We start from the raw sequence: 13253 nt of genomic DNA on the forward strand, positions 1-13253 counted from the left end.
ATTTATTTCTACTCATTTATTTGGCAATTGCTTGGTTTAATAAAGTCAAACTGTCATTCAATATCAAAATTGAAAGAAACCAAAAACAATAAAAATGTCCAGAATAGTTATCCACAATCATCTTTATCATCATTGTTAATAGGATTTTACATCTCAGCTAATCTCAGCATAATGCAGAGTAAAATGCTTTATGTAGAAGCAAAGCTCTTTAAAGGGAGCTGCTGGTGATTGGTCGTTTGGGCCTCTAACTTTAATGCCTTGGCTCACGAGTTTTACAGCGTTTGGAGTGTTGGGGGACAAAGACAGCAGAAATAAAGACATGAACAAAAACAGCTTTTTTAAACAATTTCATTGAAATGAAGAAGGCGCTTGTAAATGACGTCAAACAAAATGTAAACAATTGTTTGGTGTTTCATCTTTATCTCTTTTACATAAGATTTGAATAAACTGTTATTTTTCTTTTAGAAAATGCAACACACTAAGAAAGAAGATCTTGTCTAGTTAACCATTTGAAAAAATAAATTTAAATCATACTCAAAACCTCTGAATTTGGATCAAATCTGACAATACAATCAAAGCCTTTTTACCAGATATTTATATTTGATCTCTAGAAGAAACCATAAAGTGCATCTTTGGATGGATGCTGAAAAGAAATGTTATTCACTCTTCCAGCTCACAAAGAATTCATAAACAGTTACTTATTGCTTTGGGTTATATTCAAAATTGCTCCCAAATTTAAACAATTGACTGAACTGAAAACAAATAAAACGAATTAAAGTAAAATCAAACAGTAAAACGATGCTAAACAAACATTTAAAATGAACTCTGTGCATCCCCGTAGAGTGACACTTTAAGACAAATGTACGCAAAGGCACATTTCAACATGTGGCGCATGTACGCAAGCACCTTCTTGCACAGTTTCAAACTTAAAAATATATTAATTATCACCAAATGTTATTTTTTCAACATAACTGGAACAAATATTTTAGCATCACTGGCTCAAAACCATTGGTAGGAACTAAAGTGACAACTGGCTGCAAAGATTCATTAACTGACACACTGGACTCTGGTTACATTAGATTGTGGTCCATACATACTACAATCTGGCCATACTCACCTTTGTGCTCCACACAATGCCACTGACGTCCATGTGGTGTTTAGAGCAAAACGAAAAGAAAAAAGTTCACTCAAGTTTAAGGGAAGTAATATTTAGAAGAGTGTTAATTGACTGTGCAGGAAGGCAATGCCTGTCTCACCACAGCACTTCTTTAAAACACTTCCAGTAACAAAACATAAAGCTACAAGTAGGCAGATTGGGCAACTTGGTCAACAGCACAAAGTGTTGGCAAAATAGCAAAAGACACTGAAGGGGAGAGAAAGGAGGAGAAGGGGCGTGTGATGAGAAAGCCACTCTGCTGCTAAGGAAATACAGATCATTGTGGTTCTCCACCGCTGTCCTCCTCTCTCTGTTTAATTTAGTGTAATCCACAGAGGGGTGAAATTATCCACATAGGACTACTAGGGTTTCAAAAAGGAGGGTTATTGACAGATGGGCGTTTATATGTGTGTGTTTGTGTGTGCTGCCTCTTTCAACATGCCATCTATTCTTTGGTTTTCAGTTGAGGCCACACGTGAGGGCCCGTTATCTCCCCACACGACTTCATCTCCAGCCCTCACTGTTCGATCAGTCCCTCTTCCAGTGTTTACTGCTGGGGGGAGTGTGGCCATTCTGTATGTGGCCGTTTTTAGATTTCCCCTCCTGTTCTTGATCATCCTCGTCTTCAGACTCAGTCTCTTCTTTATCACTCCGCTCATCCTCAACAATGTTCTATAAGATAAAGCAGAACATAACATTTGTACAGTTGCTGTTGTAGAGCCATTGGGTTACAAACGAGGAGCAAATAAAACATCTATAATGTAGTGCATACGTTTCCTGGCAGGAATTTGATGACCATGCGCAAGATGAGAGCAGCCCAGAAGATGTGCAGAATCTGCAGCACACACAGAAGCCCGTTGAAGAAGCAGAAGCCCAAGAAAGGGGGGTAGAGGGTCAGGGGGTACACCAATGTCGTATGTATGATCCTGGAAAGAACAGAAAATCTAGTCAGAGCCCTCTACAATCACCATCAAATGCCCATTGAGAGCAGCCTGGAGTGTAGACTATGGGTCTGTTGTTTCCAGTAAAATGTTGCAAATATTTCAAGCAATTATATAACATTTCTGCACCAGTAACACTGATACATTTTGGCATTGCTTCTTCCCATCTAAGGTCTGTGTTTTCCTAATGAAATCACCTGTTAGGCAACATGAAACGTGAAGATATTGTGATAGAGAGGAAGGTAACAAAGAACCAGGGACGTCATTGTCTTAACAACCCTGCACCCCTGTTTGTATTATTTTTAACTCTCACGGAGGAGTGTCTTATTACAGTGAGCCACACAGTGGCTAACGCAGGAACAGCGGTGTGAAAGGAAAATGTTTTTTGTTATTTTTATCTTCAATAAACCCAATGAAAAGCCCAAAACTAGTCCATCCATCTCTTTATACTTTCCTACGCCATTTATGGCACAAAGGCCCAAGCCAAGCTGTTTAAAATTGATACACATATTTTAACAAGCTGTAGAAGGCCAAGTAAATTCTTAACATAGCTAGGGACTAACATTTTTTTAAAAACAATTGTGTGCAATTGTTGGGGACTACAGCTGCAGAAGAATATAAGTTTGGGTCCGTGTTGATCACAATAAACACAAACGTTAAGCAGGGCCACAATTAACCAGCAGACAACCAACATGAACTAAATATTCTGTGAAAACCTTCAGCACCTTCTCTATCGCACTACATCCAAATATAAAATTCAAATTGTTGCATTGTTATATATATTTTTAGGAAACAACTAAAACATGTGTATAAAAAAAGCTTCTGGAGTATGGCTGCCAATAAATCCTACTCTGCATTAATGAAATACTTGTAAACCAAACTGAAAGACAAATATGAAATGTAGTTGTCAGACAGTAGTATCAGTGACTCATTACAATAACAGAAATTATGCATTGGTGTTTTTACCAGAATGGAAGGATAACAAGGCGGGTGATGATGAAAACTGCAGCAAACATGGTAAAGATGAAGTTGCAGGTTCTCCTCCAACCCGCGTAGTTGAACATTTTGGCTGACTGTAAAGAGATCAGAAGTTAACCTTATATTTCAATCCCCTCTAGAGGGCAGACAGTGAATTTTACAAGGAGAAAACCTTGTATGACCTTATAATTATCTTTAAACTAATTGCAACCAGAGAAAAGTTTATGATGATGGCTTTTAACCTGAAATGGGAAGCAGGGCTACTGATCTTTTAATGATATATTGCTGAATATAAACATGTCATATAATTGCAGTGAGTATAACTAACAACTGTTAACTTGAAAAAAGATATTTTACTGCATTGTCAGCATGTTATCGTACCTCCATAAGATAGTCAGAGGCATCATGAACTAACATGATCAAAGTCCCTGCCCGGATGTAATTGACTAGCCAGGAGAAACTGATGAGGAGAATGGTGGCTACATGGTGAACTATCTGCTCTTTGAAATCCTGCAGAGAAAAAACAAATACATAGCATAAAAACAAAATCCAAGTGTTTGGTCACTTATTGATCAAGCAGTAAAGATTAGACAATAAATGAAAGTGAGTATCTGGCCGACGCTGGTTTCACAAATTATTAACTCGCCACACATGGATTATACAGCTTTCCAACTACAAGAAGAAACCAAATCTATAAGCAGAGGCAAAAAAGGGAACTTAAAAAGTTGCAAAACAAATCCTTAAAGCAGAGGACGATTACAACATGGAGGCCCTGTTGAAATTGGTTGTTTTGGTTTAAAAGATTAGTTCCTTGGATTTGTGAATTGTACTTACAAAGCAAGCAGTGGCAAAGAGGCCTTACAATTAGCTGACATGCTTGAGGGTCTGCCACCGTGTGCTATTTACAACATTTAGACTCATGGACACAATGGTCAATCGATGAGTCCACAGTCTGATTTCCCACAGAGCTCAAGTCACACATTAACTTGAGAAACAACATCCCTGACCTGAGAGAGAGTTTAGTTTGCTGCTCACTCACTATTAATTTTCCAAACTGTGGATGAGTAAAAGTGAAGATCATTTTTAATGGCATTCTAAACGCTGACAGTTCTACTAAATACAATGGATAAGGTCAGGACTTCTTAATGGGAAAATTATTATCCAAACCTCAAAATACACAAAACACTCTCATTATTTTATGCACTCACACAGTGATGAAGTTGCTAAGGGATTTTTTAATAAGGAAACTTGTTTGAAAGCATTGTTGTATAACTTACCTTGCGTTTGACATCCGATGCTAAGCTAAAAACTAGTGAAATGTAGAATCCTAATTCGATCATGTAGTACCAGTACTGTGAAGGCAACAGTGGCTGGAAAAGAGAAAGTACAAGTTGTTGGAATAGCATGTTACTAACAGCTTTATTCATTAGTTAGTGGAATAACTTGGAGTAAAAAAAAAAAGGCACCTGCTTCTGGACTTGTGTCAAATATAAGAATCATGAACAATTTCAACATCAACTTAACAGAAGGACAGAGACATTTCATATCTTACTGGCATACCATTTTTGGGAAGTCTTCCCACACTTGCTTCATATCGTAGAACCATGGTTTCTAAAGAGAGATAGATCTTCAAGATTAATGTTGGTTTAATAGTCCAACATAAGAGCTCTTGTGTAGAAACACAAAGCAAGCACACACTGAAAAACAATGTAAGTGCATCCAACACTGAGTCTTCAATGTGTACAATGTCAAATTCTGCTAACAAACATGCATTTAAAGGCCGAAATAAGAAGTCATGGTAACAAAGCTGTTGTTAAATAAACAAAAGTGTTTATATTTATAAAAATAATTAATTGTATGAATATATGTAGCAAAAAAAAAAAAAAAAAAAAAAAAAAAAAAAGTGCCAACCACATTCTGACAGATTACTTACGTCAATAAGGGCAGCCAGGCCAGCAAAAAAAGCAAGAAGGTAAAAGGTAAATCTCCAACTGTAAGAGAACGCACAGTGATCTTAAAACCCAAATAATGTACTTCACGCAGCACAAAGAACACACTATACACAACACAAGGACACACAGTTGTTTTAAATACAACACATTAAAAACACAACATTTTGAATAATAGCTTCCCTAATCATGTGATACATCATAATTGATGAATCACAAAAACATGACTTGAATTTAAACCCTGATTTGACTCGGCAAAAACCTCTGTAGAGAGCTGATGGGAAACAGCAGAGATTAATTCGGTGTGTGTTTGCACAAGATTATACCCATTTTCTGCTTTGACGTGCAGAACGTTTACTTGAAATATTTTTTACAGGTAGAAAAAAAATAATAATAATAAATAAAAAAAATTCCCTATGCTAATGATTATGTCAACATTTGCAAGATTTCAAGATGGGAGGGCAAAGCATGTGCTTTATGATTCTAAGACAATTTGATAACAGGAAGTGGTTTATGGCTGAAACTGTTTACCCACCTTGCTTCGCGAAATTTCTTGAGCTTGCTGGGCCTGTCCTGATTTCTCCGCCGCCTGAACCACCTCTGGACCTGTCTCAGTGAAAAGCCCGTCTGTTTACATAAGCTTTCTAAGGAGCTCTAGTAACAAAAGCAGAGTGAGGAAAGTGGAGTCAGTTAAGAGTCATAAAAATGTAGTTGACTGCTCGCATAAGACTTGGCAGTGAAGATGTAACATTTATATCGTGCTGTGATTTGGCACATATAAACTTCTATAATTAAGTTCAAGTTGTTTCATTGCCAAAGGACACACAATGTGAAGCAGCACTAGTTTCCTGAATTATGCAGGATTATTACCTGTGTGGGATCCTTTGATGTGCTGCAGAAAAAGGACTCCAGGATGGGATTTGGAGAAGCACAAACACGCTGCTCGTCACTCACTCCCAGCAGAGAGGCCAGAGGAATCGCGACTGTCCTGGAAAGAAAATATATTACTGGATGAGAAATAGTGCTTACATGCCATCATGTACTTGTCATAAACATGCAAATCAGACAGGTAGAAGGGTAGATTAGCAGACAAATGGCTGATGACTTACCTTTCATATACCTCTCTGATGATCATGAAGCAGAGAGCAATGGGAATTGTAGCCCAGAGGTCCTGTGTTTTAGGGAAGACTTTGCCATCATGGTCCTTCAGCTCAGCCCAGCTGTGGCCTTTAGGAAACCAAATCCAGTCTGCCCATATCATCTCATGCAGCTGAGACAACATCCTGAAGATGAAACAGACAGAAAAAAATAACTTCAAGGTTTGTTCTACCCCATGGAAGGGAACTGAGAAAGGAATTAAAATAATGGTTTTATGTGCTAGGTGGTCTCCCTTCAGCAAAGAAAGTGGCTCACTCAACTGTGGCAATACCCTGAGAGGAATGAAAGGAAACAGAGAGCTGAAAGGAGCATTGATTGGAGGTGATTAATCTAACTGGGCATCAGGCACAGTGTCTGGGCCTTTCCTGCTCTAAATGAAGAGGAATAATTATGGGAGGATTTAGTTAAGTTGCACACAATGCAATCAAAAAACTTGACGGCATTGCTTGAAAAACATTAATCATTTCTGCAACTGCATTACACATCTATTGACCCAAACTTTCAAAGAAAATGTGTCACTTTTCCAACAGATAGTATTTGTATCCCCATCAATGTCTGTCACCATGACTTTTCGTGCATTTGTAACATATAATACATCTGAATTAGGCAACATGGATTGCAAAATTCACACACCATATGCTGATATGCTCTTAAGCAAGATGACTCGTGATATTTGCTACTGTTAACGGAGTGTCACTATATCACTATCACTTTAAAGACCCTAAACCAACTACTACACTTGCAAACCTCAAAATATTATAAAAAAAGATATAAATCTTGATATTAAAAAGAGAGAGTACATAACCTTTAACAACAGTTAGTTACTTTAAGCATGAGAAAAGCATCTGAGGGTTGGTCCAGAATACTGCATTATTAGAAACTAGTGGAACAATTTCGTACAGAAATTCATACCTACCATGGATGATTGATTGATACCAACTACTGGATGGACTGCCTTAAAATCTGCTACACTTATTTATGGTCCCTGTATTATAATGACGTTGTTGTTCCTGTAAATTTTCATTTAGTGTCTAATGCCAAAGGACTCAAAGAATGAATTAAAATTTTGGTGCAGAAAATCAGTCCCCACACGATAAATCCTTCTGACTTTTTGTCCAGTCAGTGACAGCACAACATACGTTTTTGTTTTTACTATTGGTACAATACTTTTTACAGACATCTGTGGTCCTTATCACCAGTACATCGTTATGACAAAAATCCTGCAAAACTAACAACATTCTCATCAGTATAACCTGTACTATGGATTTAGACCAAATTAGCAAAAATTCGAATTTAGTACAATTAACTGAAAAGTTTCACAGAGCCACTAGCATCACTGCAGCCTCTTTACATCTCAATAAGATGAGAGAGGTCCTCATCTGGCCTTGTGTGTAGTGAAAAACTACAATATGATTTGTTTGGGGCTGCTGTCTTTATCATTAGGGACTGAAGCAGAGTATTCACTACAAATAAAGAGACATCAGATACTATAACCACCTTGTTGCAGAGAGAGTAACTAGATCTGCAGTCAAATAAACAGAGCAGCTATCATTACTGAACACTCCTCCACCTGTGGACTTCAAGACAATGTCAGAGCAGTGGATTTGGAGCCTGATTTTGTATTACCTTGTATTAGTGACGCACCTTTGTTTCTGGAGCCTAGGCCTTGATTCAAATTCTGAGGAGCAAATGTAGCCCATCACAAACCACCAACAGATTCCTTAACAAGATGTGTGAACTTCAATCCAATTTAAGCTTACTATAAATGCACAGTAACTCGAGCAGGCTGCTTTCTGTTAGCAGGAGTTTTATTGCAACAGGACAATAGGGGCAGATTTCAAGAAAGCACATTACTTTGAAACAGCAGTGAAATACAGATGGGTGACAAATTAAAGGAAACCCTGAATAAATTTGTGGAGAAACATAGCATCAGATGCATCCCTCCAGGGAACATAGAATGATGAAAATGAAAATATTAATCACAAGTTACAGTCTTCGCAGTCACCAGATTGCAAGCCCAATGAACATCTATGGGAGATTCCGGGCTGAACAACACTCTCCAAAACTCATCAAATGAGAAAATATCTTTAGGAAGAAAGCTTCTCAATTCCTTCAGTAGATTTAAATAGCAAGACACCCGATGGCCCAAGATCATTTATATTGTTTTTTTGTTTGCTTTAATTTATCTGACCAATCTGTTAAAGTTAATCATTGTGTGGATTTAATTGACCTACAGTGTGTTTGTCACTTCAAAAGTCAAAATACTACTCTAGAGATCGTTTTCACTTTAAAAAGCTGAAAATAATGTCTAGATGCCTAAAACTCATGTTATGTTATTTAAATGTTTCAAACAGAGATTGGGCTCACTGTGGACTGGTGTTAATGAGCACAGGTTTGTATTCAGTCCTGGAGTGGGATTTTGTTGTGATTAAGGTGAACAAACAGAATGTTTTTCAGTATAAAAGGGACAATTGAAAACCAGCTTTGGGGCTGAACAGCACCCTTCCAAGCTCATTTGTATTGCACAAAACAGAAACTGAAGAACTGAACTCCAAGACTGGCAGCATTACATGCAACCACAAGTAAAGTGTGTAATAACAAGTCACGGAAGATGACTGCAGCACCATTTTTTTTCAAAGAAAAAATATAACAGCAATGTGTGGGATGATTTCCTCACAAGTTAACTGAATGGAGGGTATCAATTGTTGGCAGATGAACAGGCTTTTTGCACTAGCGGTTTGGCAGGTGCAACTGCTGCAAGCTAAAATAAACTAAGCATTTTATTTTGTTAGTCAGGCTAAGTTAACAGATGGTCCAGCAGGAAGTGAAATGAGTTCACTGGTTATACAGCTTATCTTGAAAGTCTAAGTTTATTCATACAATCCACTTTTTGTTTTTATTTTGACTGACATTCCAACACCATTTAATCCAGCATCACAACTTTCCACTAAGGTACTGATTATACATTTCCAACAGCAGGACATTTTTTTAAAAGAACAGACCAAAGTACAACTACCACCTTGGCACCATTGGTTTAGTGAGCAGAAAGAGGAGTGGTAGATTTGGATAAGAACCAAGAAGTGACAGAATCCCTTAAAATTTTATTCGCAGGTTGCTCCATAAGGCTCAGCACCATTACATGCTGTACAAAAAGAGACATGGCAGACTGCAGTACGTGTATTCCATCTTGTTTGCAGCTAGTTCAATTACTTTAATAATATCATTTAATATTTGCTTTCACAGCATTACTGCTTGTTTGTCTGTCCTATAAAACAAATCATTGGTCTATTGTGTTTACCCATTTTTACTTAATGAAAAGGGAATCTCGGTAATTCAGCAATCCAATCATAAAGCCCTCTCATAAGAAAAAAAATTCAAAATGTGTGTATTAGATGCCAAAATATTTTATGACTTTTAGGTTTAAAAACTTTCATAGTAAAATAATAAAAACTAAATTGGTGCAAAGCATTTTCGAACACTTGTACTAGTTGAATGTGCATTAAATATTATGTTGATGAAAACATTTCTTTGTTTTACTCTTACTGACATTTAAAAATAAGGGAAGCCAAACTTTTGCACCCAACTGTGTAGTTGTAAATCATAAATACACACACTGTACACAAGCATGTAAATGTGGGTTAAGTGATGCACTGGTACAACTGTTTTCATGAGCTAAATAGTATTCGTCATGACGAGTAAAATTACCTTCATGTGTAAAAATCAGTAAAATCCACCTTCAAAGGGGATGTTTTTTACTTGAGTTTTCTTCTTAACCAAAACCTTGGAGTACTGAAGCTCTTAGACATATGTTGTTCAAAGTGTAAAATCCTTGGAGGCTAATTTCAGATGTTTGGTGTGTAAATAACATTGACTGTAGGACAGCTTACGTTTGTCTCATATTAACATTTGTATTTACAAAATAGTCCTGTTTCCCTATTGTTTACTGTGTCTTGTATTCTTGCCCAAGGACTTCAGATGGCTCTCATGCAGGGAGACTCATGTACTTTATAAAAATGAAATGAGTCATCTATACAGCATTCTCAATTGTGGTCCTCAAGGAACCATGCTCTGCGCATTTTCCCTTAACCCTGCACTTCCCACTGCCAATAACTGTACTTGGATCAGGTGTATTCAGTCAATCGAAAGCTGGAAGATTTTCTTTTCATTTTCAGCTGGTCCCTTTCAGTGGTCGTCACAGCAAGTCATCTGCCTCCATCTAACCCTGTCCTCTGCATCCTCTTCTCTCACACCAACTAACTTAATCTCCTCTCTCACTACATCCATAAACCTCCTCTTTGGTCTTCCTCTAGACCTCCTGCCTGGCAGCTCCAACCTCACCATCCTTCTACCGATATATTCAGTTTCTCCTCTGAACATGTCCAAAACACCTCAATCTATCCTCTATGACTTTATCGTTGAAACATCTAACATGAGCTGTCCCTCTGATATACTCATTCCTGTCCATCCTCATCACTCCCAAAGAGAACCTCAACATCTTAAGCTCTGCTCCAGCTCTTCCTCAGCTGCCTCCTGTCTTTTCTTCAGTGCCACTGTCTGTACAACATTGTTGGTCTCACCAGTGTCTTGAACACCTTTCCTTTCATTCTCGCTGATACTCTTATCACACCTTACACTTTTTTCCATCCATTCCAACCTGGTTGCACAGGACTCCTCACCTCTTTTCCACACTCTCTGTTGCTCTGAACTGTTTACTTCAAGTACATAAAGTCCTGCACTTTCTTCACCTCTGCTCCCCGTAACCTCACCGTTCCACCTGGGTCCCTCTCATTCACACATGTATTCTGTCTTACTGCGGCTAAGGTTCATTCCTCTGCTTTCCAGAGCAGACCTCCACCTCCCTAGATTTTTCTCCACCTGCTCTTGTTACAGATTAGAATTTCATCTGCATCATAGTCATGAAGATTCCTGTCTGATGTTATCTATCACCAGAGTCCTTGATGCAGACCCACCTCCACCTTGAACTCCTCTGTCACACCTACAACACACCTCACCACTGTCTTACAGCTTGCATACATGTCCTGCACCACTGTAACATACTTCTCGGCAACTCCAGACGTCCTCATACAATACCACAGCTCATCTCTCGGCCCCCTGTAAAACGCTTTCTCTAAATCTATAGACACAATACAACTCCCTATGACCCTCTCTGTACTTCTCCATCAGCATCCTCAAAGCAAATACTGCTTCTGTTGTTCTCTTTGTAGGCATGAAACCATATTGCTGCTCAAAAATGCTCTCCTATGCCCTTAGCCTAGCTTCCACTACTCTTTCCCACAACTTCATTGTTTGGCTCATCAGCTCTATTTTTCTGTTTCTGTATTTTTCTGTTGCTACAGCTCTGCACATCTCCCTTGTTCTTAAAAATCTACACCAGTACACTTCTCCTCCATTCCTCAGGCCTCCTGTCACTCTCCAAGATCTTGACAAACTTAGCTTAAACCTTCAAGAATGAGTTTCTTAGTGGTGTGCTTCAGTACATTTGTACTTGAAGTAACTTTTAGAGCTAAGTACTTCAACTTGAGTAAAGCATTTGAAGTGGTACCTTTACACCTAGTGCAGTGTATTAATTAGGCAATTACTTGCACTTTAATTGACTGGGTTTGTGCACATCTACCACCTCAGCATACTATAAAGCTTAGGCTTTCTGTCATCGTGTGTCATGTTGCCACATTTACGCAGTTTGCGTAAACTCGGGCAGGGAGTGGCTGAGTGCACACGCTGGCGCAAGAGGGGAGTCTCCCGGACATAGCGGGACAGAGATGGAGCTTTTATCAAGTTTCTAAACACAAGACTAACTCTTATTGTATGGTTACTGCTCTCATATACCTCTTAGATCTTCAATCACCCATGTAAAAGAACGAGCCACTCTCTTGGCGACATTTCCACTTAACGGCGACTAACGTTAGAAAACTTTTACGCAGAAATTGCCCCATTAGCGATTATAAATGGCGGTTTGAATTTGAGAAACGACTAATGTTCATCCTAGAAGTGGGCGTTATCGTTTGTTTGTTATATTTGAATAGTTTCATGACCTTTTCTAATCGCTGTTACGTTATCCCTAAGCAAACATCACCGACGAGAAAGGCCTGTTAGCTAGCGCTAGCTAACGTTAGGCTTCCAACGTATGGATCAGTGGGACTTCAGTTAGAGGCTGTCACCGAAGTTTGAGTATCCCCCGGCTAACACCTCGCCTAAATGCACCAACAAGGACGGCTCTCCAGTTTCTGTCTATAAATAGCAGCCCAGGGTGTGTATGCCTTCGGAGACGTTTATGATATGAGACTCCGACGAGCCCGCACCGAAGCTTTTAGCTTTTAACGTTAAGTTACGGGTCCGACTCGTGCATCATGTAACGGTGCGTTCAGCTTACCTCTCTTCGCTGTATACAGGTAATGTAGAGTTAAAATGTACGACTGCTGCTCTTCCTCGGTTTCTGCTCCAGCCGTGGGGATTTCATGTACTTCTTGCCATACAAAAAAAAACAAAAAACACTCCAACTTGTTGATCCTTCAATGAGCCACAGCCGCCTGTTACTTGTCTCTAAGTTAAAGCTCTAGTTCAGTCACATTCTCGGGGGAAAAAACTGCGCGGTGTTTTCTCCCTCGGCCCTCTTCTGTGCTCGTGATGGTTCCGAATGGGGGGGGAAGAAAAAAACCGATGTTTAGGTTTTCACTTTTCCGCCTGATCAAAGCAGTCTGAATCACGGGCCTCGGCTTGTTGCCGTTCAGTTGGTCGGATATGGACGATAGTGTGGTAAGTTGGAAGAGGAGCGGGGGCGGGGAACAGCCTAATTAAAGTGACGTAAGCCTCCGCTGAATAGGAGGGGTGGTTAGTGCCACAAAAGAGCTTAAAAACTTAAATTATGGCTCCTTCTGACTGATTTTTGAAAATGCATTGTTTTTTAAATACATACCATACATACCTTGCCTTTTATTCAATCAGAACTTTTTAGTAAATCCATCTTTTGTAACAACTCACATTACCCTCTGTACAGGTTGTTGTAAAACGTATATGCACAAAATATCTGTGATGGTTGTCAGTCATCCAGGT

At 38.9% G+C, this 13253-nt stretch overlaps 1 protein-coding gene across 1 annotated transcript; it reads right to left on the reverse strand.

Annotated features, from left to right (window-relative positions):
- Positions 1-104: 104 nt before the first annotated feature.
- On the reverse strand, positions 105-12969 carry cers2a (ceramide synthase 2a). The gene is made up of 11 exons (XM_067497695.1): positions 12574-12969; positions 6134-6307; positions 5895-6012; positions 5560-5678; positions 5009-5066; positions 4636-4686; positions 4353-4445; positions 3457-3585; positions 3064-3170; positions 1929-2082; positions 105-1828 (listed from the first exon to the last, which is right to left on the reverse strand). The coding sequence occupies exons 2-11, from the start codon at positions 6304-6306 to the stop codon at positions 1685-1687; spliced, it is 1146 nt and encodes a 381-aa protein (XP_067353796.1). The 5' UTR covers position 6307; positions 12574-12969; the 3' UTR covers positions 105-1684.
- Between the last annotated feature and the right edge of the window lie 284 nt (positions 12970-13253).

The sequence above is a fragment of the Channa argus genome, chromosome 1 (assembly GCF_033026475.1).
Source record: "Channa argus isolate prfri chromosome 1, Channa argus male v1.0, whole genome shotgun sequence".
Lineage (NCBI taxonomy): Eukaryota > Metazoa > Chordata > Actinopteri > Anabantiformes > Channidae > Channa > Channa argus.

Bases quoted from the DNA above. Each gene is read 5' to 3' on its own strand.
- cers2a (XM_067497695.1), bottom strand. From the start codon at position 6,306: ATGTTGTCTCAGCTGCATGAGATGATATGGGCAGACTGGATTTGGTTT. The intron at 5,679-5,894 runs GTAATAATCCTG...TTTTGTTACTAG, and splicing joins CATCAAAGGATCCCACACAG to AGCTCCTTAGAAAGCTTATG. The intron at 3,171-3,456 runs GTACGATAACAT...ATCTCTTTACAG, and splicing joins CCTCTGACTATCTTATGGAG to TCAGCCAAAATGTTCAACTA.